Below are 26238 nucleotides of genomic sequence, written 5' to 3' on the forward strand. Positions count from 1 at the left end.
GTATCTTTCTCCTCCTTTCCTTCATGCATATGACCAAGTCAATATTTTAATATCAGACATGTCCATGCTTAGACATATTCATAGTTCAGCCTACTAATGAGTAATTCATTTGAGGCATCTGCAAAAACATGTATACATAATTAATGTATTGAGGCCCTCATCGTCGAATTTAAAAATCCTCTGTTGCTGTTCTAAAATCAGTTTTGTCATTGGTTATGCAGATTAGAAGCTTTTTTATGTTTGAGAATATCATCTTAAATTAACTTTACTTAAAAATATGAATACGGATCAAGTTGGTTTAAGTAACTTTGATCCAAGATCAGTTTTTGGTGGTCTGTTTTGACCTGATTGATTTAGTTCTTGTTAAATAAAAATAAATAAATAACACATTGAAATGGAATACTAAGCTCTTCATATCATTGGGCATGTCGAATTATCATGCAGACAAACTTTCCAGTTATATTTACTAATGCATCTATTCACCGCAGTAAATTCTGCATGATCACCCCAGATGATGCATGTTTTCTTGCAAAACAGTATTTTTTCTTTTTTCTGTGCATTCATTACGATAAAAACAAGTGCTATGCAACCTTTCACCTGAAGTTATCTTAATATTTTGATTACTAATACTGATAGAGATGCGGAGAAATGAACACTATGTTATGAGAAAGTACATGCCAGTTTAATTTTGCACGATTGCAGGTAGCTACAACAAGACACTGCAGTTTTAAGAGTGAAGACCACGCTGGTCTCAGACCTATGTGTTTACTGAGGTTGTATCTATTTATTTCCTAAAACTTGCAAGCTCTGCAGAGCTGTTTTCACACCCTTAAGGGAAGTGCTGCATTGCTGCGACAGTTGTATTGAATCTTTGTATATTTGCGCCCCCGTCTGGTCATTTAATGTTACAAGCAAAACATTAAAGGGATAGTTCACCCAAAAATGAAAATTCTGTCATCATTACAAGTTGTTACAAACCTGTATAAATTTCGTTGGTCTGATGAACACAAAGGAAGATGTTTTGAGAAATGTTTGTAACCAAACCGTTCGTAGACCCCATTTACTTCCATAGTATTCTTTTTTCCTACTATGGAAGTAAATGAGGTCGATGAACGGTTTGGAAACAAACATTTTTCAAAATATCTTCCCTTGTGTTCATCAGAAAAAAGAAATGTATACAGGTTTGTAACAACATGTGGGTGAGTAAATGATGACAGAATTTTCATTTGTGGATGAACTATCCCTTTAACAGACTAAATTGCGTTTTAGATATATAAAGCGGCATTAGGAAATATTACAGTGTTTTCTCTTTAATCTATACGAAATTGGAAGGCAATTGTCAAACATCTCTGCATTTCTTTATAACCAATAGATAGTATTATGAGAGAGAGAGAGAGAGAGAGATTTAATATGTAATTTGTGTGAAACAAGATGTATGTATTTATATTTTAGTAATCTATCATATGCGTAAAGACATCACACCAAAGCAATTATCACAAAAAATGATTTTTGCCTGGAATGCTGTCAGCTGCCATTTATGCAACATGTGTCCCAGTAGCTCAAATTCTGTGCTGTTCTAATAAAGTTATTACAAACACAAGGCATTGGTTACTTTAACTATCACTTTATTTGCTATAATTGGTACAAATACAATATCACAAATGCTTTGTTTGATGCAGTTTGTTCTACATACAAAAGGACATTGCACATGTGAACTTAGGCTACATTTTAGTAGCCAATTAATCTACAATTAAGTCCTTTAATCTTACATGTCCATCATATTTTGTAGAGACATACATTTTGGCTTTACAATCTCTCTATAAACTGTAAAAATTAGTTGTTGCACTTAAATTTTTACGTTTAATAATAACTTAAGCTAATTCCAATTCATTTTTTATTTTGTAAAAAATTAAATGCAACAAGGAATTGTTTACGATGTATGAAAATGCTGGACTAGCATTATACATGCAGAGACTTTTCTAACCCTACATCTATCGTAAGCTAACTCACTAATGACAACTTCTGAAGATGTACATGTTAAAAGACTACACATTTTCATATTAATTACTGTAATATTCACTATAGTTTTATGAAATACACCATCTTTTCTTAATCATATATTTCTAGACACAAATGCAAAATAAAAACAGTCTATTGTGCAAATAATAATAATAATCATATAATAAACAATGTGTTTAATGTTTGCAGTATATTTTGCAGTGCAGTGTGCTTAGACAGGAAACAGTTACCCCTGTTTACACACACTTATGCAATTAGTGCAACATTATGCAAGTGTATAAGAGCTGCTTTCCTTATATGAATGTTTAACATTTGCTTTGTGCTGTTAAACATTGCTTTTTATTTTTAACTGTAAAAGTATGTGTTGACTTATTTAATCAGGAATGTGTATTTATAATGTTGTTTGCACATACTTTTCTAAAAGTGTAAGCATGTATCCATGAATGCACCGGTGTATGTGTTTGAGGGGGGACTGAAAGAGTATGTGTGTGTGACCATGAGAGCAGATAGTATCCTACAGGTATATGAAGACTTTGTGTCTAAATAAAGTGTGTTTATGGTTGGCCTTTCAGTGCAGGCTGCTGGCAGGCATGCAGTCACACAGGGCCCTCCTCTCAGCCCTCAATACCAAATCCTCTGTCTGCAAAACACACCATATACAAAGCAGAAGTCAAGACCCACATCAGTCCAAATGTCTAAAACATATCATTTCATGCATGACTGTAGAATTTACAAGAATACACATTTAATGGTTACATATCTCAGGAGGTCATGTGGTTTACTCTCATTTCATATTCTTACCCTTGAGTCCAGGTTGAAAGCTGTTTTTTTCAGATCCTGCAAAGCTCTCTGCATAAACTCAAAGGCATGACAATCAACACATGGTCGGCCTATTAAAGAAAACAGAAACTTGTTCAGGTTATGGCTTCACGTTGACATTTTTACCTCATCCAGGTACCACATCCATTATTAACTTGATGCGTATCATGCCTCTAAAATTAAATATGAAATAAAACATCCTCGTTGGCCACACGTCTATAAAGGCATACGGGTGTCTTACTTTCTGCGGGGATGACGCTTCCTGATTCCTCGGCATATGTGGGATTGAAACAGACAAGCTGAAGCAGCACCACCAGCATCACTGTCGCTACAGCCGCGCGTGGCCTCATACTGTCAAGCAGCATCACGACAATACCTACACAAACACAAATGCTTTGTTTTAAAAATATATATACAAATAATACATTTGCATTTAATCGCTACATGCATGTGTCCAAATCGACTTATAAATGACAAAAATCTTACACGCGCATTTACCAGACTGACTAGATTTTGCCCTTGCAAAAATAAAAAAAAAATGCGGTAACGTTAGTTTAAAATAGCGATCACCAAAAAAATCAAATGGCACCTCTGTAAAACATATTGTCAAGATAAAAGACCGGAATAGTTTATATTTGCGTTACCTGTAGTCTCAGACAAAATTTAGGGAGTACCGTTAATCAAACCACCACAGGGCGCGTTTCCTCGCAAAGCGTCAACACATCGATTTGCGTTTGCTTAAAGTATTTTGTTCTTCGTGGAGCACCGTAGGACGCCATACGGCACGGCAAGAATCAACATGCTGATGACGTCATAGTGCCGCGAGAGCGATTCGAAAAATCACAGGGAGAAGTCTACTTTCGAATTGCTCTCGCGGTACTTTGACGTCATCCTGTCAGTTCTTGCGGCGCATCATGAAGTCGAACAGTTTATTTTTCTGATGGCCACATGGGTCGCTTTGACCAATGGCTAGCCAGCTGCGTTGGTGCTTTTTGCACAGTGCTGTTTTTAAATACATTTAATAATGTGATTTTGACATTTTATCATTTGTTTTTATTACAATTAGTATAACTTTTATTTCGGCAAATACCAGTGTAATGAGAGGGGTCTTAAAATAGGAAAGTTTTATAAAATGAAAACAAACTAAACAACATATCTATCAAAATACTTTTTAGAATGATATTCACACGTTAAATCAACACTCACGTACAACATACTGAATTCAAATAAAGTGTTTTAAAAGGTGCGTTGCATTGTAGTTATGATCACATGGGTCCTTGTGCGTGTGTGTGTTTTCTTAGGTAGCCTGTTAAAATGCCCGATCTCACTATTCGTCTTTTTTCAAGATGGCGTCGATGAGGGAGAGCGACACCGGCCTGTGGCTTCACAACAAACTGGGATCGACAGACGAGTTGTGGACACCTTCTAGCATCGCCTCCCTACTCACCGTGTCAGTCATCGACAACATTCGGCTGTGTTTTTCTTCTTTGTCGCCTCCGGTGAAGCTGAAACTTTTGCTGGGGATGCTGCATCTCCCGCGCAGGACCGTGGATGAGGTGCGACTGCAGGACTCATTCTGACCTGCTGCACACACACATACACGCACGCAAACTGGGTTCACCCACAAGTATGGCATGTTTTATTTGAATTGCCATGTTGTTTATTAGTAAAACACTGTGTTGGGTTGCTGACACTTTTATGTTTCATGTGTAATAACATGGCTTCCACCATGAGACCCCTGCAGCTGCTGTCTGGATCATGTCAGTTTCCAGCACAACTTATATTCAGTCTCTGAGCTTGAGCTAACCCGTTAGCATGCTATGCTTCCTGTTATATGTTGCTGTTTGTAGTCTTGCATTCAACTTTGTGGGAGAGTGTATTCGCGTGTGCTACAAAATATTTTACTCTTAATGCATTGTAAAAGTTTGCATTCGAATATAAGCGTCTACCAACTTAATATATGTAAATATAAAGGGAGCAGATAACGCCCCCTTTACAAACCCTTCTCACCATTGGTAATCGTCCTTTAAAATTGTGGTAACTTGGTATGACTACTAGTGTCGTAAAATGAAGATACAAGATTTTGAAAGCAGTTAAGAAACTCTTTATTAATGATTTAATTCATCATTACAGTTGTGGTTGTAAAAAATAACTTAACTGGGCATTTTGGCGGACAATGTTTTCGTGATTGACGTATTTTGCTGTAATAAGTTACTCCGCGTGCCCGTACACATTCCAGTTGTAAATGTGCGGTATAGTGCGTTTAAATGAATTTTATTATTTTCCCTTTTTTGCCAATGTTCCTGATAGGATGGCAGTCTTCTTCCATTATTAGTGCATTTTAAACGAGACGGATTAATTTAATATAAAAATATTAGATTTATGTAAAATAACTTTCCCCCACATTCGTTATATTGTAACGCAATATTTCTTTAATAATGTCAGCTAAATTAAGTATAATTGATGAGTTAAAATTAAGTAAGGGATCAACAGCCCGCTGTCTGTGCATTAAAGTCGAAAATAAATTAAATTGTTTTGGAATATTGTGGTACTTTTTTTACAAAATCCGTAAGCTTCGTTACTTTTAAAAAAAATTAATTTTGCTACACAATCTTTAATCAAAAACACAAATCTGTTTTCCGAAAAATGCACATCTCTTGGAAGCGTATGGTGGGAGGAGATAAGGGGGTATGGGTACAGCACAGCTATATGTAAACGTTGTTTACTTTATGTGCACTTATGGGCTGATTGCAAACAAAACTATTAAGTTTAGATTTTGATTTACTTACCGCCTGTGGTTGCGACTCCTAAACTGGGTCTTTATTGTGGGACCGCTCCATCACTAAGTTGTAAACGATAGCCAAATCCGGCATCGAACTGGGCCTTCTTTGTAAAGCAATTGTCTTTGAAATGCAGTTACATTCACAAACAGGTTACTTCTAACAAAGTAAAAAAAGTATACAGGCTGTCACTACAAAGATCCAGAAAGAAAAAGAAGTGGGGGTCTGAAGTGCTCGATAAAAGGCGAGCTGTTGAAATTCAAGTTGGACATGCTGAAAAAAGCCACCTGCAAGTTACTTATATGTTCTGGACACCATATATTGGGGCAGAAACCGCTAACTTGTGAATACAAAGGTCAAACACAAGAAGACACAGTTTCAAATAGTTGAGAAAGATGCTCCTGCAATATTAGGGAGATCCACATGCCAAGCATAAGAAGTGATCAAAGAATACATGAAGTTTCTGTCAATGATCATCACATACTGAAAGAGTATGAAAATGGTCTGGTCTGGGATTCATGCCAGGACATCATCACATTCAAGTTGATCAATCAGTAAAGTCCGTTGTACATGCTCCACGAAAAAGTACCTGTCGAAATATAAAAGAAATAATGATTAAAGAATTGCACAAGATGAAAGAAAGACAACATTTCAAGACAAACTATGCCAGCTGATAGGGTGAGAAAAAAATGTGCATATTTCTTGACCCAGAAGATTTGAACCATGCAATTAAATGTGAACGGCACTCCACTACTCACGCTAGAAGTTGTTGTGTCAAATATGCCAAAGTGATCTCTGTATTGGATGCCAACCAAGGGTTCTGCTAGATTAAATTGGATAATGAAAGCTCCAAATTGTGTGAATTCAACACATAGGAAGATAAGATTCCTGTGTTATATCGTCAGCATCTGAAGTGTTCCAAAGAGCTGTTAGAAGAACTAGATGGTGTGATAAACATTGTGGATGACTTGCTGGTTTGGTGAGAACTGTACAAGAGTATGACCCCAGACTGAAAAAAAGGACTGAAACCTGTTGAAGAGAAGGTTGAGAGCTGTACTTCAGTTAGCTTCACCACAAGACAAACAAGCTCTTCAAATATTTTTAGGTATAAAGCAGTATTTTGCCAAGTTTATTCCCAACTTATCAAAGGTAAGAGCTCCACTCAGACAGCCGCTGGGTAATGATATTGAATGGTTCTGGGGAAATGAGAAAAGCTTTCAGAAACCAGAAGGAACTATATCTTGAACACACCAAAGACCTGCTTGAAGAGGAGTTGGAGATTAATTACATTACACCTCCACCACCTGAAAAGAAACTGAAAGAGTTCAGAAAAGCAACAGCTTAACATCCTGAAATGTAAATACTGAAAGAATATATCATGAAAGGATGGCCTGCAGAAAAAAAGTTCAGAAATATTGGACATTTATAAAGGGACTTCGCTACACATCAGGACTGGTATTCAAAGCTGCAAAACTCATCATTCTAAACAAAATGAGAAGTGAAATGCTGGACAGAATTCACGAGTAACATCTGGGCACAGTGAAATTTAAAGAAAAAGCAAGATTGATTTTGCGTTATCATCATTTATGTTAAGCAGAAAGAATAATCCGGACCATCAAGAGAATCCTCACAAAGTAAGAATAGAGATCCATATGTAGGGGTGTACAATGTATCAATATGGATCGATGCATCGAATATATGTCGATGCGCAGATGCTACACATAAAATATTGATATAAGGTACCTTTATTTTGACACACTCAGCATCCTTATTCCTTGACGTAGTGTCCATCTATGCATTTCCACCAAAGCGCGCATTTTCATCTGATAGTGTCAGCAAGTGAATGCAATGCAGCACTGCAGGTGATAATGTCCATGCAAAATGCATTGTCCTCTCTCCTGAACATGTTGGTCAGTTTTTTTTTTTTTTTTTTAAGAAAAATCTCTCAAAAGACACTATTGCAGCACTTGTTTGACTCTTAGATATGAAGTTGTGTGACAGATCAAATGCTCAAGTTTAACAGCTTTGTGTTCTATATTAATTTATTTTTCAATTTAATTTATTAACTACCTCAGTGATTGTCACTACTGCACATTTTGGCCCAAAATACTAAAATATTTGACTTTTGCCATCATAAGCTTGATTTTATGTGACATTTTCCCCCATTATTCATTTATCTTTATTTTTGTTAGTTTGTTGTTGTAAATGTTTCAATTGGGACTGAGATTGTGCCATTTTCAAAGTTTAATTTATCATTTATTTTACAGTGCCCTCCAAGTATTGGAAAAGAGGGATGTTTTGTGTTAAGTAGTTTACCAAAATGTATATGATTACAGTCATATAACGAATATTGTCTTAAAGGGCACGGCCCACTTTCAGCTTTATGTAGAGGGTATTCACATCACATCCAAATTGGATGAAGGGTTTAGAAATAACAGCTGTTTAATATGTAGCTCCCGCTTTTTAAAGGGGTGAAAAGTAATGGAACAGTTGACTTAAAAGCTATTTTATTGACAGATATTGTCTCTTTGTTAAATAATTTCCTCATTAATGAAGGATGTTAAAGGAGTTGATTTTAAGTAAGGCATTTGCATTTGGAAGCTGTGGCTCTGAACCCACATAATGTGGTTCATGGAGATCTACAAGTGATACGGACCATATTTAGTTTTTAAAAACATAACGAATCCATCAGTCAGGGCACACTTGCAATATAACTTGCATTTGTAAGTTATAAAAAAATCTAACTGCTTAACTAGACATGTACGGTAAAATTTTGATAAATGAATTGAACTGAATCGAATCGTAATTGCATTTAAGAAGCGTTTAATGTATCGGCAAATATCGCATCGTTGGTGAAGAAAATCGATGTTGTATTGCATTGTAATGAACTGTCTGATTTATATCCCAATAGATTGTGTTGTTGGAAAAGACAAAAGAACAAGAATTGCAGTCAACAAGTGATTAAGATTACTTTAACAATGAGTCAAACTCTTTAACAATGAGTCAAACTAATGCAACCTAGAAAGCAGAATGAGTACTGTTGTTGTGGAAAAAAAATGTCCAGAAGAATTATCTGAAAAAGAGTGAACAAGCCAAGCATCATCATCATGAGAGATGAAAAACAAATCGAAGGTTATTCAAGGCTCAGAGACTACAAAATGCACTAGAATTGCTACAGAGTAAAAAGCATCAGAGTAAATGTATATTGACATGGTTGAGTCAAATGTATTGTTTTGGTAAATGTTTGTGAGCATGTGATAGTAAGAGGTACTTTATAACGAAGTTCTTTCAATAACTCTCTCTCTCTTTCCTTTTTCTTCAGATGAAGGAGGCTTTATCAGAAATCATTCAGTTGGCCACAGTGGACACTGAGCCATGGGTGTTAATGGTGGCTGACATCCTGAAATCCTTTCCAGAGACGGGCTCACTAAACCTGGACCTGGAAGAGCAGAACCCTAATGTACAGGACATACTTGGAGAGCTACGTGAGAAAGGTGAGACGACATTGGTTTGGATTGTTAAGAGAGGCTCTTGTGTTTTCAGCTACTAAAATTTAAGCATGCCATTTAAACATCTCTCTTTTCTTTTGGGTGTTTTAACATTCATTGTATTAATCTTGGGTACCACGTATTTGGGATGTTTAATCAATGATAGACTGATGCACTTTTATCACATGCTATAAATAATGTTCCTATTATTATTATGCTCATCTGAAAAGCCTGTCAGATCATTGCAGGCAGAATTTATGCTGCATTCAAGCATTATAGTAATTACTGCATTAAGATGACAACACGTGACCTTCAATTTGAAGCTGTTCATGTTCTCAGACTGGGCATTATACGCTGTAGTTATAAACTCTGAATGCTTTTTACATGTTGAAATTTTGTTATTATGGTAATTGCGATATGGCATGAATTTACCTTTAACTTGCTATGCACAAGGCTTAAACTACAAAAGTTTTTTGCAAGGTTATAGATACCGGTATATGAAGCCTGTTTATTACTTAAACATCAATCCAGTATTAGGAATATGTTGTTATTTGCAAGGAAAATGTGTTAATTTTATTTATACCACGCGTCTGTTGAATGCTGTATTCTGATTGGCTGGGAAATGTTCCGTGGGTATGCATTAATTTCTGATAACCGCACACCTAACTTGTCAAATGTCTTAAAAATAGGCACCAGAGCAATGTTTGTGGTAACCGTGGTATAAGAGGAATAATTGACCTTGGGTGTGCATTATTTTCTTATAATTCAATGGCCCGTCGTCAAATATTCTTTACTTATAAAATGCCCTTTTTACTGGTATTTGATACAAAGCATCTGTTAAAAACATAAAATAGTGAAATTCATTGCTTTTCCCCTTTCTCCATTTCAGTAAATGAATGTGAAGCATCCGCTATGTTGCCTCTGGAGTGTCAGTATCTGAATAAAAGTGCTTTGACTACGCTGGTGGGGCCGCTTACTCCACCCATTAAGCACTTTCAGCTGAAGAGAAAACCCAAGAGTGCTACGCTTAGAGCTGAACTGCTACAGAAATGTGAGTTTAAGTCCTTTTCATTTAAAGTCATTTAAAGTAAATGTTTGAATGATAATTGTCATGTTGTTTATTATATCTTTATAATTTACCCTAAAGCCACAGAAACGGCTCAGCAGTTAAAGAAGACCGCAGGTGTGCCATTCCACTCCAAAGGAAGAGGCCTGGTGAAGAAGATTGACACCACAAGTAAGACATCTTACGAGGAGCTCAGATTCAAAGGACACTAAACGTTACCCCAGTCAAAAATGAGATGATGATGATGATATAAACCAAATGCTCTCGGCACACACTGTTCATCAAATACATTCACTTCAAATCCGCTTAATCCCGGCCTCAGGCCTATCAGAAACACTTGACTCCATTAAGAAAAAAAATGCTCATTTACAAGAGAGTTTTGCACCTGAGCTCTTCATATCTTCCTTGTCTTGATCAATCTATTGCTTACTCTCTGAACACAGAATTGATTATTAATAATCGCTGTATTTCCTCTCACAGCACCACTAAAGGGTATTCCCAAAGCACCATTTCGCAGCCCTACCACCCCAAGTATGTTCAGCCCACCCAGCAACAGAACTCCTATTGCCCCTGTTCGCACACCCCTGCGCAAGGAGAGGGGAGTCAAGGTAACTGAAAATCATTTGAGATCATTTTGTTTGAGTTAAATGACACTGTTACTGTTTTATAATGAATTATACCACTGAGGCTGTTAAATGCTTCATTGTGGCCAAAAAATAGGGATGCACCAAATGTTCAGCAACTGAAATGATTCACCGCAAATAGCAAAAATCTGAACAAGTGAATAAATTGTATGGAATAAGGAGGTCTTTGACGCAATCAAACCAGCACAGAGAGAAAGACGTGAAAACGTACAGCACTACAAGTTTCAATTATTATTTAAAATCAAGAGACCCTGAACAACATGTAGAGTCCGAGTATGAGAAAGACACTGCGATTATGTCCTTAGGTATTTGTTTGCCAAATAAACAAGCACGGAGAGCGAGAGACTCTTTAGTGCTTCACCTCGTGTCATAGATGAGAAGAGGAACGATGAAGTGCAACAGGAGTGTGTAACAAAATCTTTCTAAAACCAATAAAATCCCACAATGAAAACACGATTGTGTTAAAGAAATAAACCGTTTATTAACAAAAGTTTAATAATGGAATGGTGAGAAATTGGGAAAATATGTCTGGTGTGCGACTGAGTGTTTAATTTCATTCAATTTTCCTTTCGGTGCATCCCTACTGAGAAACGTTTTATGGGTGTGTATTCTTTTTCAGTAAACGCACACCTATGAAGTAGTTTCAGGTCTGTGGACCACATTAAAGTTTAACTGATATAACTACTTTTATTTCGACAAATAGAGCATAAATATATGTGTAGCAATAAAAGAAATACATTGAAAATAATGAATACAATAAGTATGAATGATTGTTATTTGTTCAGTTTTGTAGTCGTCTTTGGAGCCTGCACATGTGTGCATTGAAACCCAGAATGACATGGAGCACCCAAGTCATCTGGGACAGGGGCTTTATGTTGGTTTTCATTGTAAGGTTTAGTGATTGTGTGTTTATTTGCAGCTGTTGGATATATCAGAGTTGGATATGGTAGGAGCTGGCAGAGAAGCAAAGAGAAGGAGGAAGACTGTGGGTAAGTTTTGGGAAACCGAGATTGTAGTTTCTGTACCTTTTTCCTCTATGCTGGGTCAAGAATGACTGTGGTATTTGTAGTTTTAATGTATATTTTTGTCTCATTCAGAAACCGAAGCTGGAGAGAAAGCTGCCAAAGAAGAGGCAGTGGTGGAGAACGCAACACCAGACTATGCTGCTGGCTTGGTGTCCACACAGGTAGTCATGTTGTTATTTTAATGCATGATGATTGTTAAATGCTTCAAACAAAATGAAACTCTTATTTCTCTTCTTGACAGAAACTGGGGGCACTAAACAACGAAAGCGCCCTTCCGTCAACCAGTTATCTTCCCGCCACACCCAGCATGGTTCCCTCCTCGTCCTATATTCCCAGCTCGGAGACACAGCCAGGTAAGAGATTTGCAAATGGAAGATTCGAATATTTAACGCTTGGGCTGAAAAGACATTATGGCTGGATGTAAACTGCAAATCTTGATGCCCTATTCTGACTTATTGCCTGTATACGATTTTTTTTTTTGTTTTTTTTTTGACGACATTTTTTAAAAGCAACTTGTATCCCATATCTCCATTTACACTAAACAATTCAAGGTAGAACAGTGTAAACCACAGGGACACAAATTCCATTGAAGAAGAAGAGTGATGTGATCGCGGGTGGTATCCACCCGAGTTGACATCGCATTTTCAATTATGCATTTTGAGATGGGAATATCTGATCTGTTCGCTTACATTTAAATTGGAATCTCTGTGCTTTTTTCCTGCTTAGACATTCTTGGCTCATATTCGATCTGTGCCATATGAGGGTAAAAAATCGGAATTGAGTCACTGTAAACACGCAGACTATTCTTAGCATGTAGCAAGAACCACAAGCTAAACTTATACATTGTTCTTATCTCCTCTGTGTGAATCTTAGCAAATGCAGGAGGTTCGGGCCGTGAAACCACAAACCGGCAGTCCGAAGAGTCGTCTGCTCCCAATGCCGCTTCTGCTTCGCTAACAGGCCAGTTTAAACAGCGGCCGCCCATGTATAACGCCAGCACTGCCAGTCCCACTGCCCCTACTTCACCCACCACGCCAACCAGCACACCCACCAATAATGGCCCGCCCCCTGCCGCCACAGCCGCACAGACAGACATGCCCACGCAGCCGCCCACCACTGCAGCCCAACCCGCACCCACGCCAGCGCCTCCACAGACCCAACCCAAAAAAAACCTATCGCTCACGGTGAGAACTTCTTTCATCTTGTCACACATTTGGTATAAAATACAGTTTTTAGTATGTTAGAATTTTCATCTGGCATTGTTTGATTCCCCACAGAGAGAACAAATGTACGCCGCACAGGAAATGTTCAAGACTGCAAACAAAGTTACACGGCCAGAAAAAGCCCTTATCCTGGGCTTCATGGCTGGATCACGAGGTATTCTGATGTTTATCTTGTATATCTAGTTGATTGACCGTCTTACAGTTTCTGTTTTAAATGCCTTTCCAAATGTTTGTTTGGCCCAACAGAGAACCCCTGTCCAGAGCAGGGTGACATCATTCAAATCAAACTGAGCGAACACACAGAGATGCTGCCAAAAGCGGATGGAACCGGCAGCACCACCATGCTGGTGGACACCGTTTTTGAGATGAACTACTCGACTGGGCAATGGACGCGCCTCAAGAAATACAAACCCATAACCAACGTCTCCTGAGGAGGGTTTAGTTAACAAACCCAACCACTCGGCGTGTTTACATAGACACATATGTATACATTCACACACTCCTCTTCAGTGTGGTCTGAGGAGGGCTGCTTTAACTATCATGTACATGTGCTGAAATGTACATACATCTACGGGCCAAATTCTGAGGTATTGGGAATTGTAGTGGGAGAATGTTTGGATAGTGGTTTCAAGCAGGTGCGAAGGACTTCCCGTTTTGATGACCTCACCTTCTGTTTCTGTTCCTGTATTGCCAAAGACAGGGACCCTCTTATAAGACAATTGTTTTCTTGATCTTTTGTTAACGTTTGTATCGTCTCTCATTTTAAGGCCCGTTTCAGATTTCCTACTGTTGGGGAAATGTTGCAAAATTGAGGCAGGGCTCGTTCGGTTGTCTCTTAATCTACGTTGACACGTTATTACAAGACCGTAAAAGGGTAAAAACATGATATTATAGTGTCCCACAAATAAAAACGCATCTGTCCATGTGTTTTCACAGTGAGAAGAAAATGTGTTCCTTGTTGACCAATGGACAGAAAAAGAAGAGAAAACAATAAACAAACAAAAAGTGAAGAGTGTAAAATTCTTTAATTTTCTTTTCAACTCATTAAGCATATTGATTTAATACATTGAAACTTCACAATTTTGAGATGCTGTTATGATCAGTTTTGTTGCAATACAGAATCACTCTAACTTCAAAACTAAATCATTGGCTTTATTGTGCCTTTAAAAAACAGTTGGTTCTGGCATGAAATAAATATATTTTTCCATTTAGTCTGTAGCCAAAGTCTGAGCTCAAGATGAATGCATGATACACAAGTCATCATCTGTATTTAATAATTGAAAATGATGTTCTGACACAAACTGAATAAGTACTTGTTCTGTTTTAATATAAGAATACAGGCAACATTTACCCAAAAAGAGCCAAATAACTGTTTACAAATGCCTGTTAGTTATTTAAAGCATATTTTAAGAAAGTAAAATTAAGTACAATTATTTTACATCAACAGAAAAATCTTAAAGTAAAAAATTTCACAACTAAATCATACATAAATATTTTGCCAGTTGGGGGAATTATTACATTGACTGTATACATTGAATATAAGTATTGAGTATAATATATATACTTGCGGGGCAGTTTCCCAGATAGGGTTTAGATTAATCCAGAACTTGGTTATATTAAGACATTTATATAGTTTTAACCAGCATACCTTACAAAAAAAAATACTGGTGTGCATCTTGAGACAAACCAATGGCACTGGTATATGGGTGATTCTCGCAAAATGGAACTTAAGAGGTGTCATGAAGCATTTTGATAAAGTAAAAGAAAATTAAGAGTTAAAAATAAGAAGCATACAGTTACAAACATTTCTTCATGTACTATTTTGCACATGATTTCAAATGACATCATACAAACCAATTTTGTTGTTTTTCCACATTTAAGGGGAAAATTTCATTACAGCAACGTGTCCATGACTGGATTTGGGTTCTTTGACATGGAAATATTTATAATTAAAAAAATCAAAAAAATAAAAAGCTTCAGTGCATGTTATACTATAAACATTTACAGTAAAGAAACATGTGGTATTTGGTGATCATTGGTAAATGTAGAGACAATAATAAGGATTATAAATGTGTCCAAGAAAAATGTTCTCATCCTCAATTTTCAAGCATAGTTTAAGCCCTCAAGGAACTAACATTTTCAAAAAAAATAGTTGGAAGGGACATAATTAACTGTGACACTCAAGATGGCTACCAGGTAAGCAGTTCTTATTTTTTCTCTTAAGATAAAAGTTTAAATTTTGTTCATCATAGTACCTAGACAACTTTTTAGTTCTCATTACCGAAACACGAGTTTGTAAATGGATATATTTAATGTAATATCATGTTGCGGTAATGATCATTTTTGATAACGATAATCTAAAAAATTTCAATCATAGCAAATATTTTTTTAAATACTCTAAAAATAATGGTTATAGTAAGTTCAGACCTTAATCTTATATGTGCAAAAAAATTGGCTTCAAGGGCTTTTTAAAAATTCTGATGCTGGACACCTTTTAAATCTGGATTTCGTGAGAATTACCCATGTGTTAAGATATGTCAGTACAAGGTGTTTTCAAATGAAGGCATCTTAATCTTGGACTAGGATAAGCCCTGTCTGGGAAACCGCCCCCTTCAGATAACAGAGGCCAAAGCTTTCAAACCACTCATATACTTCACATCCAGAGGTGGACAGTACAGGAATTTTTGTTACTTCACTACATTCAAAAGCATAGAATCATACGGTTTATATCGCATATTAAAATGTATTTAATACCTAATTACATTAAAATTGTGCTCTCATACTATTACTTAAGTAAAAGTACAAGGACTGGATAATTTAATGTACTTTTAAATATTTAATTAATTAATTATTAAATATTAAATGTAAAAAACACTTTAAAATGTAGTGGAGTAAAAATTATGATAATATGCTGTATGTATTCCAAAGAAAAACACTGATAAAATATGAATACTTGAAAAATTACTTTTAAATTAAAAGTAAAATATTTAAATTCTGTCCACCTTTGCTTACATCAGAGGAAAAAAAATATGTTCAAAATTTCTAAAAAAAAAACGGGGGGCAAGAATCACAAAAACATTCTTAAGACAAAAAATAAGAAAGTTCTTGAACATTTCTTAAGAAGTTTAAAAATATTTACTTAAGATCTTAAATTTTTGTTTTAAGAATAAAATGACAAGCTTTAAAATAAATTATTCTACCCTGTTCATGAGGTTATAGTCATCCACCAGTTTTACCACCTTGCAATCATTAATGCGATATATACCACAAATGAAAAGAGTGATATGTTAATACCATACAACATGTTATTTGTTGTTGTAACAGTTAGTGTATGAAGGCAGTGCGGTGAGTAAATATTATTCCCTAAATATCCAATCCTTTCGGAGCGCTCGCATGACGGACCGATTGCTGGTTTGACTCCTGCTCAGAGCGTCATTGAGTTGAGCTGTTAATAATTTCACAATAAATGTATTATGAAGGAAGTCAAATGTTAGCTAATATTAATACTTATGTGTTTATACGTGACATATTACAAAAGTAAACCATTTACCTTTATTACTATATGAGTATGAAATTCCTTTGTGTCTTTGTGAAGTTAACAGTTTAAATGATCTATTTCTGACTACACAATACATGTGCCATTTAAAATAATCAAATGAACTTATAAAACATTTTGAGATTTAAAACTACTGTGAGGTTATCCTTTCTTTAAGATGTTACTTAAGTTTCTTTTTCGAGAACTTTCTTAAGAAGCTTTTTTGAACATACAAAATATTCTTAACTTTTTTTTTAAGTTTGAATTTAAGATAAAAATGGCATTTTTCTTCTTAAGAATGTTTTGTGAATCCGGCCCCAGGTGTGCATTATCAACCATTCCTCCAGTTGTGTTATTTCCTCACGCCACTCCAGGATCTCTCCAGCCTCCGAAAGTCATCTCTAGATGCTGTGCAACAGCTATGGTCAGGTGGTCTTGAAACTTCCCTGCCACCACCTGCACCCCTAAGGGTAATCGCTCTTTACTCAGTCCCAATGGACACTGAGTCACTGGCAGGCCAAGGATGTTCATAATTCCTATGAATAGGTAACAAAATTGGATGGTTTTCAAAATGTTTACTTTGCTTCATGACCCATTAAAAAAAAACATTTAACTTTGTACCTTTGAACAGTTTTGTTGTACATTAAATCACTCACTGAGCTATCACCCAGCTCCCCCCCGCGCCCTTTGGATAATAAAAACACTCCTTATGTCAACTAACAAAGCTCTCCTTCTCTAAATAAACTCTCATTGTAATAATATTTCTGGAGATAATAGCCACACAGTTTTAGGAATGGATTACACATTTCTCACTGAGAAAAATGACAAATTAAAGTTGCTTAGAGACAATAGGTCTAGGGCAGTGGACCCCTTGGGTGATATGGTGCCTGGGGGGCAGGCTTAAGAAATTTGATAAAATTCAGGAATTTATCATAACTTCTATGCAACTAAACCGCAGAAAAATAAGCATAGCATTTTATATGTTTCGTTTAATTCAAATGTAAAGATTGTTTTATGTTATGAATTTATACTGAAGGGGGGGACGCACCCTACACAACCTCTTACACTTTTAGTCCCTTTAATAAACAGTTATGGTAAAAAATGTAACCAATTGCTACCTGTGTAAGCTACATTTCCAGGGCTGAATAGAGGATGATGGTGTTTGGGGGCGAGGAAAGGATGAGAGGGGTAGAGCAAAACTCCATCTGTTCCCAGTAGCTCATCCACCTCTCTCTGGAGTTCTTCCTTCTGCTTCAGGATAAACGGAGACGGTACGCTGCTGTGAGTCTTCTCATAGAGAGCCAAACCTGGAGAAGCAACAAGGGAACTACATGACATAAACAACAGCCTACGTTGCTTGTTTAACCCAGAAAAGCAAAAAAATGTATGTGGCTAGCTTAATGTTGAACAAAACCATGACGTGTTGTGAATTGTTGCATTACCAATTGCAGCCACCGTGTGTTCAGATCTTCTAAATATGCTTTTTATCACCTCCCATATGAGCCAAACAGAGCCCCCATCTGCCATAAGCTCAACAAAAGGTTGAGGAGGCTGAAATACACACACAAAATCAAACTTGCTTGCTCTCAAAACCAGGCAGTTGATGAATCTTCTGTTGCTGTCAAATAAACAATGTGGTTTCTCATTGTGTGAGAAAAGTTTGTTTATAGGTTTTAAACAATAAGGCTAAGTGACAGCTTTCCTTTATATGTATACTGGTGATTATCCAGGACTAGTCCTTAGTTATTTTTGGACATTTACGTAGTTTTTACAAACATACCTTAGAAATAAACTTTGCTGGTGTGCATTTTAAAACAAAACAATGGCACTGATTTATGTTAAAATGTATGCATTTTAGTCTGGGACTAAGATAAGTCCAGTCCGGAAAACACTTTTTACAGAAAAATATTATATTGTAATGGCCTGTAACATCTTGTGATCCATGCCAATGATTACCAAATTATTAAAATAATTAAAAACATTACCATTTGAAAAAGGGAAAAAATATTATTTCGGACACTAAGGGGTGGTTTCCCAGACCGGGCCTAGGCCTAGTCCCAGACTAACTTAAATGTTAGGGTTGTCTAGACCGAAACCAACTTGCTCTGTCATATCTTAAAATATATCAGTGTGAGTGTTGTGTCTGAAGATCCACACCAGTGTTTATTTATAAATTATGCTTTTAAAAATGACTTAAATATCCTTACTTAACTAAGGTCTAGTCCTTAAGCTCATCCCTGTCCGGGAATCTGCCCCTAAATGTACCTGCAATTATATAATGACGTGTTGATATATTATACCATGTCAAGTTTTAAGTTTTTGCTATTTTTATGTGAATTTGCTTTTGAAGGAAAAGAAACTACACACCTTGCCATCTCTGTCAGGTAAAGCCAAAAATGTATCCCAGATATGAAAAGCGTACTTGAGCTGAGGAAAACTAACTTCTTTCACCGTAACTCCCAGATCAGCCTCTAAACGTGCAACCACCTGTTAAACAAACAATTAAACTGCAGTTTTATATACTTAATATGCATAATAACCTATTCGCTATACAAAACTGTAAAAAAAATTGAATATGCACATTGTTTTAAACAAATAAAGTTTATTTGACCAAGTTCGGGAGGAGCATGGTCATGTGATCCAACCAATCAACGCAAAGCAGTCTCTATTTATAGCTGTCCTTCACTATTGTCCCGTGACAGATTTGTAGCATCCCTACTCCACCCCATCGCTTCACTCTCACTTATTATATCTATCCCAGTTAAAGAGGGGGGAGTACTCTGGGTTCGGGCTAAAATTCTGAGCTCGGAGCCCTTCCCTTTGGACAGCACACCAAACTTGCTTAATATACCATGAGCCATCCATGGGGGTTGATTATTTTTCCTGTAAAATGCACACCTGACCTGTCAAATGTCTTAAAATAACTACCATAGAAATATTTGTGGTAACTGTGGCATAAGCAGGATAATTGACTCCGGTCCTGAATTATTTAAAAATAATGCACACCCGTGTCACCACCTTGGTTGGTGATAGAACCCTATTGATTACATGTTAATGCAAACTCTTGAATACTCGTATTTACTGACAGAATAAGGATCACTGTAGCAGTTGTTTTGAAAGACCTCTTACCCTCTTTTGAGCTTCAATGAGCTGATGATCTACTGGCAAAGTAATGTGAGATCCTCCATCATCTACAATTGTGAAGAAACGCAACTTTTTCAGATCCACCTTGTCAGAGAGAGAGAGTCTGGAAGATGATGAATATCATTTGCAATGTAAGAAGCTGAGATTTGATTTCTCTGAATGATATCTTTGTGTTTGGTATTTACTTGTCGGCATTGGGTCCAGCCATTATCTTCAAAAGGGGGAGGAGATCTTCAGCATAGCGGCATATAGGACCAGTGCTCACATAGTCATCCTGAAGACTGGAAGTTTTGGGAAACTGACCGTCATTTGACACCACCCCTGAAATTGTTTAAAACTCTTCTATTATAACATATATATAATATGTTCCATACATTTCTATTAACATACACATGATGGTCTTGGACACACCTCTTGTTGTTTTGTGGCCAAAAATCCCATTGAAAAAACACGGTATACGGATACTTCCTCCGATATCAGAGCCAATGCCTATAACAGCTGCACCGCCACCTATGATACTACCCTCACCACCTACAGAAGAGAAGATCTAGCATAATACAACATGTTGTGTTCAGCAATATTAACAGTAAAGTTTGTACTGCCATGATTTTAGTTTTTTTTAATCAACTCTTTTTTTAATGCAAACCTGAACTTCCTCCACATGTCCTCTCTAGATCATAGGGGTTGTTGGTGATCCCATACAGGTGGTTGTTGGACTCCAGCCACATGCAGAGCTCACTGGTGTTGGTGACACCTAAAGGAATAGCTCCGGCTCTCTTCAACAAGCCCACAGATGGAGCATCCACACTGGAAATGAATTTAGCCCTGGATATCAAGCCGGTAGCATTGGGCATACCTAGGAATGAGTGCGAGACAGATAACACCTTAACGTCTAGCATGTAACATTTTATTGCATATCTCTATTTCTACTGGATCTACAAGTAGAGATCTCTAGTTATAAAGCTCATTAGTCTTCAATGCTGTTGTTTTTATTAGAAAGAGGCCAAAAAGCATTTTAAAGCGTAACTAAACCCCTGGTCAGAGCCTGACTCCAATCACTGGCAATATTTGAAAAATGCAAGAAACGTGGGAAGATCCCAACGGAGATAGAGGGGACGAACTAAGCTCGTATCAAGTGTGTGGTGAGATCGTAACAAGGGCGTGGTGAGCTTGAACCTGCTTACGTCACGAGTTATTTTTTTGGACCCAACATCCAATAGGAAAATTCAACTGCAGTAGCCACCGTTTAACCTGAAGAGGGCAGCACTCAGACGTTTTTACACCATATATTGTAGTATTGAAACACTTTATATCCAAATGTTAAAAAAGTTACTAAAATCAATGAACAGCACTAATAAAGCCCCATTCTTACAGATCATTAACTAAAAAAAGTTGGTTTAGGGTTTAGTTACTCTTTAAGTTATATACCCTCAAGAGAGAAAGACTCTTTAACAGATAGTGGGACACCCAGCAGAGGAAATCGATCCTTCAGAACTTCTTCTCCTTCATTGTTCTCCTTTATTTTTTTATCTACCTGAGCGGCCTCCAATAGTGCTGATGAGAACCTGAGCGAGAGAGAGGAAACAGTATTAAGCAGTGCTTTTGCTTTGCTGGTGCATAAATAATGTTTCTTACTTTTTGGAGCATGGTGCTAGCAACACTGAAATCTTGGATGAAACCATTTGCCAAATGCATAATAATGTTAATGCAATGAAGTGGAGAATTCACCTGTGTTTGACAACAGCATTGAGCAGTGGGTTTACTTCCTGTATCCTGTCAATGTAAGCCTGGACGACCTCCACACTTGTAACCTATAAAATGTTAAAAGGACTTAAAGGGGACATTTCACAAAAAAAATGTAAAATTTAAAATAAATCTTTGGTGTACATATGTCAAGTTTTAGCCCAAAATACCATATAGATAATTTACTATAGCATGTTAAAATGGACACTAGGTGTGAGCAAAAATGTGCCATTTTGGGTGTGTCCTTTTAAATGTAAATTAGTTGATTTCTGCACTAAATGGCAGTGTCGTGGTTGGATAGTGCAGATTAAGGGGCGGTATTATCCCCTTTTGACATCACAAGGGGAGCTTGCAGAGAATGGTTTACAAACACTAAGTTACTGAGTTAATCTTTCTCACATTTTCTTGGTTGATAAAAGCATGGGGACTCAATTATAGCACCTAAACATGGAAAAAGGCCTTATTTAAGGAAATAAAAGTGAAATTGGAACTTTAGTTGGTTTACTTTATTTTTGCACACAGCTTCACAATAAGGCAACAGAAATCTTAGATCACAAGATCAGTGGAATATTGATAATAAAATTAATAATCAACTAAACTACAGAATATAAGCAATATCAAAGACAATATAAATATAATATTTAGTTTAATTAATCATAAAAGACAATTAGAAGTTAAATAAAACTGTGTTGGAGTGCATACCTTTTTGTATGTTTTGATCATATAGCCCAAAAACCGTGATAAAATGTGCTAAATAGTTTTTAACATTAAATAGTGTCAATAGTACTGCCCTCTCTGATTTAGCCTACTTTATTGTGCATGCATGGAGAGGGCACCCATCTATAAAAATGTGTCCCAAATTTTAGCCCAAATATTTTATTTCTCTGACTATTTAGGACTAATTTATCTTAATGACATGTTTTACTATTTATGTGTATACGTTTAATGTAGGCTACGGACATTTTAATGCAAATGTTTCCATGTTGCTTTTTAATGTGTTTGCTTTTTTCTTTATTTTGGAATACATTATTTTAAGCATAAGTATGCAGTTAAAGTATGGTTTCCAAAAAAGATGTACGAATATGGAATGAACCACCTTATCATTTCAGAGCTAATGCAAATCCTAACCAACAAACCTCTCTTCTACGTATCTTCTGAGCCAGCTGCATTGCAGACAGTGTAAGAAGTGGGTTTTCGATGGGAGGGAGACGTTTAGATCCGCCTGATCTTCCTGGTGAGAGCAACCTAAAAAGTGCCAAAAGCAGCCGAGGCACAAGGACCAGGAGCAAATGTTCCACGCGCTCTCCGAGCGTCAAAGCCATTGTGACAGCGAGCAGTAATCTGTGCGTCCCAATATGCCTTGCGAAAAGTAGGCCTAGTACCACCTGTGTGTGTGTCCGATAAACAATTTGCTATTCTGGCTGGTGCAGAGGAGCTGTTACATACCCTATGTAGTGTATAAAACCCTATTATTACAACCTACCTCCTATGATCGTGCGCCGACAAATCTGCACATGCTAATGAGCTTTGACCCCCATAGTATATCGATAAAGCGACCTGTTACAACACCACACACAATTATCAGGTGATTTAATGCCGTGTTGTTTTATGATGATCAAATGTCACGGCTATTTGTTATCATCTATATGTGGTAAAAAAAAATCAAACCTTCATGTTGTTTGGTTTTGCGCCACAAGATGGCAGCAGCATCAACTAAATTATTTTATCCTCGAGTTTAGCTCATTTTGTTATTTTATGGTAGTCATGAGCCTATTACAAAAAATCATTATTAATAAATAATAATGTCGGACAAAATTCAAGTAAAACAGCTAAATAACTGGGTTCCCCATTCCTGCCATACAGGTTTGATTCTCATCAAGACAGAATTTGGCTCAGGGAGATTTTATTCAATTTCATCTGGTTAGGTACATGTTTGTCATAAATCTTGTAAATAAAAATATATGCCGAAGTTTGATAACCAGACTTCACAAATTGCTAATTGTTTTTGTGCCACTAGATAGCAGCATAGGGACATGGTGTTACAAAATATTTTTATTCACTCACTGAGAAGCAAAAACGTAATTCATACGGCAGCTGGTGATACTGGATACGACTGCATATATATTTATTTATTATTTAATTTATATTGCATGTGAGACAAGTTTTAAATATGTTACTGTAAAATTTATTATATTTTTAAATGCAAAATACATTATATAAAACATTTATATTTTGGCCAGGATTTTTTTTTTGCTGTATAGGTTGTTAAATTGCCCCTGAAATACATTTTGAAAAATATATAAATAAAAAATATTAAATTAAGGTTTGCTTTTTACAAAATGTATTTGAAACAATTTGCCCAGAGAATTTAAATTTTTTTGCCATATGCGAAGCCGCGACTGTTAGTTGTATTAATTTCCAGCGTTGCACTCTTAGAGTACATCATCCAGATACTTAAAGTACACTTAATTTTTGGGTATTTTTAGTGTGATCACTACTTACACTATTATACTAGAAAATGGCTTAGAATAGTGCATAAGTGTGCGATTTGGGACACACCTTTCAAGTCCTATTGGATAATCAAAATATTGTGTTATAAGATTTCAGGAAAAATGTTTAAAACCATTTAAAAAAAGAGATTTCATCCTATTGACAATGAAACCAGTGATATAGTGAACTATGTTGTATTTTTATATTGTATATTGATGTTGAGTGTTTCTGCATCTTTTAAGTTCTAGATGAGAGCTGAGTTGCCGTGGCAACCATGACGCATCATCAGTCAACACAGAGCAGCACCAAACTCTCATCTCTCTCAACTATTCTCTTTTATTGTAAAAGGTTAGTAAAAATTATTACATTTCAAAGAAAAAACATTGTTATTCACATGCTTTAATGTCAAAGTAAAGTTTTATTGAATATTTGCTAACACTTTAACATTAACATTAGTAAATCCATTAACTAACATGAACAAACAATCAACAATATAGTTTTTAAGCATGTATTAATTCTTGTTAATGTTAATGTCAATACAGTTATTCATGTTAGTTCATGTTGCATTAATTACAGTTTTTCTCAGTTGCTTTGGAGCTTAAAATGTATGCGTGCATTTCTCAGAACAATCTGCACTGCACAACATTATGGATGTCCTGCAAAAGCCTGTAACTTGTCCAAAATCCTTAGTTCATCTCTCAAAAGTACATTTTTACATCAGTGAACATATTAGTGCCATCAAAATAACAAATCCGTGTGTCATTGATTGTTCATGAACAAGAAAGTCAAAAGTTAAGTCAAAAGTTGTCAATATACCAAGTGTACCTACACAATTATAAGTGTCAGTATTTTCTGAATGTAAACTGTGATGAATTCACCTTTTTACCATTTTTAATGGCGAAATTGTATATTGGACAATTGTACAATAATCTGCATGATTGTATTAAAGCATTTGCAATTTGTCCAAAACAATGAGAAATTGCTTTTATGTTGTGCACAACTGACTTGATGATGTCGAGGTTGAACAAAATGTTTTGAAAATTAATTTCTCATCTGAGAAATGCTCCAAAGAGACTGAGAAAAACTGTAATAAGTAAAAAAATGTGTTATATACAGTCATGTGATGAAGACAAATGCAATTTGGCATCTCCAATTCATCTAACCTGCATGTTTTTACCTGTAAGAGGAGACTGGTATACCCAGAGTAAACCCATGCTGACACCGGAAGAACATGCAAACCCCACACAGAAAGGCCACCTGACTTAGCCGGGGCTCGAACCGGGGACCTTTTTGCTGCCCTGTTTGTCTCTCATTATAAAGATAAGTGTGCAGTTTTATAGTTTTATCAGTATTTTATACATGTTAAAAAACATAGCTGCAAACACACAAAGAAGACTAAGTAAGACTGAAAAAATCCATTAATAGTTCAAGTTTATTGGTTAGTTAAATGGTCACATTTGACAGTTTAGGCTAAAAAAAGTCCAATGAAGTTCAACACCAATTTCTTAAAGGAGAGAGTTACGACAGCAGGAGTTCCAAATGCTTGAGCGCCTTGTGATTCATGTTGACTTCAGATACTTCCAGAAAGTTGATAGCAGGCCATTCAAAAACACAAAATTAGTTTAATTTTTGGATTAAATAAAATGCATAGATGTACATTATTTATATAACACACAGATATGTGTATGTACACAGCAAAACCCCCATTGTTAAATTAACACTCTACAGACACGGCTAAGCTTAAACCAGGACTAGGCCTTAGTTAAATAAAGTTGTTAAAAGATCTTTTATAAGCATGCCCTAGAAAAAGATGCTACTGGTGTTTATCTTGAGACAAATCAATGGCACTGGCATATTTTAAGATCTGTATGTGCAACTTAATTCTCTATCTATCTATCTATCTATCTATCTATCTATCTATCTATCTATCTATCTATCTATCTATCTATCTATCTATCCATCTATCTGCACAAAAAAGATGGTAGAGGCTCGGCCGCGGTGGTCCGGTTTGGCGCCGACGGTGATACTAGAGTCTCTAGGACGACTAACATGCATATTAAAGCAATGCACAAAAAAGATGCTAGAGGCTCGGCCGCTGCTCTGGCCCGGTTGGTCGCTAGCACGACTAACATGCACATTTAAGCAATGCCCAAAAAGATGCTAGAGGCTCGGCCGCGGTGGTCCGGTTTGGCGCCGACGGTGATACAAGAGTCTCTAGGACGACTAAAATGCATATTAAAGCAAAGCACAAAAAAGATGCTA

The 26238-nt window shown here is 36.4% G+C and overlaps 3 protein-coding genes across 4 annotated transcripts; 1 reads left to right on the forward strand and 2 right to left on the reverse strand.

Moving 5' to 3' along the window:
- Positions 1–1608: 1608 nt before the first annotated feature.
- On the reverse strand, positions 1609–4399 carry nicol1 (NELL2 interacting cell ontogeny regulator 1). 2 transcript variants are annotated; one of them, XM_065248714.2, is made up of 4 exons: positions 4286–4399; positions 3080–3214; positions 2821–2909; positions 1609–2659 (listed from the first exon to the last, which is right to left on the reverse strand). In XM_065248714.2, the coding sequence occupies exons 2-4, from the start codon at positions 3201–3203 to the stop codon at positions 2588–2590; spliced, it is 285 nt and encodes a 94-aa protein (XP_065104786.1). In that variant the 5' UTR covers positions 3204–3214; positions 4286–4399; the 3' UTR covers positions 1609–2587. The 2 variants fall into 2 exon arrangements, with proteins under 2 accessions (XP_065104786.1, XP_065104785.1); XM_065248713.1 differs by lacking the exon at positions 4286–4399 and adding an exon at positions 3483–3639.
- nelfa (negative elongation factor complex member A) lies at positions 4089–14074 on the forward strand. Its single transcript, XM_065248711.2, has 11 exons — positions 4089–4394; positions 8941–9112; positions 9996–10157; positions 10254–10343; positions 10653–10780; positions 11736–11805; positions 11914–12002; positions 12083–12194; positions 12715–13025; positions 13119–13218; positions 13311–14074. The coding sequence occupies exons 1-11, from the start codon at positions 4185–4187 to the stop codon at positions 13493–13495; spliced, it is 1629 nt and encodes a 542-aa protein (XP_065104783.1). The 5' UTR covers positions 4089–4184; the 3' UTR covers positions 13496–14074.
- Positions 14075–14504: 430 nt separating this feature from the next.
- Positions 14505–23139, reverse strand: faah2b (fatty acid amide hydrolase 2b). Its single transcript, XM_073812236.1, has 11 exons — positions 22623–23139; positions 21472–21554; positions 21172–21308; positions 20390–20599; positions 20155–20274; positions 19929–20064; positions 19729–19846; positions 18967–19086; positions 18042–18150; positions 17718–17906; positions 14505–17135 (listed from the first exon to the last, which is right to left on the reverse strand). The coding sequence occupies exons 1-11, from the start codon at positions 22806–22808 to the stop codon at positions 16960–16962; spliced, it is 1584 nt and encodes a 527-aa protein (XP_073668337.1). The 5' UTR covers positions 22809–23139; the 3' UTR covers positions 14505–16959.
- Positions 23140–26238: the final 3099 nt, after the last annotated feature.

Source organism: Paramisgurnus dabryanus, chromosome 2 (assembly GCF_030506205.2).
Source record: "Paramisgurnus dabryanus chromosome 2, PD_genome_1.1, whole genome shotgun sequence".
Taxonomy (NCBI): domain Eukaryota; kingdom Metazoa; phylum Chordata; class Actinopteri; order Cypriniformes; family Cobitidae; genus Paramisgurnus; species Paramisgurnus dabryanus.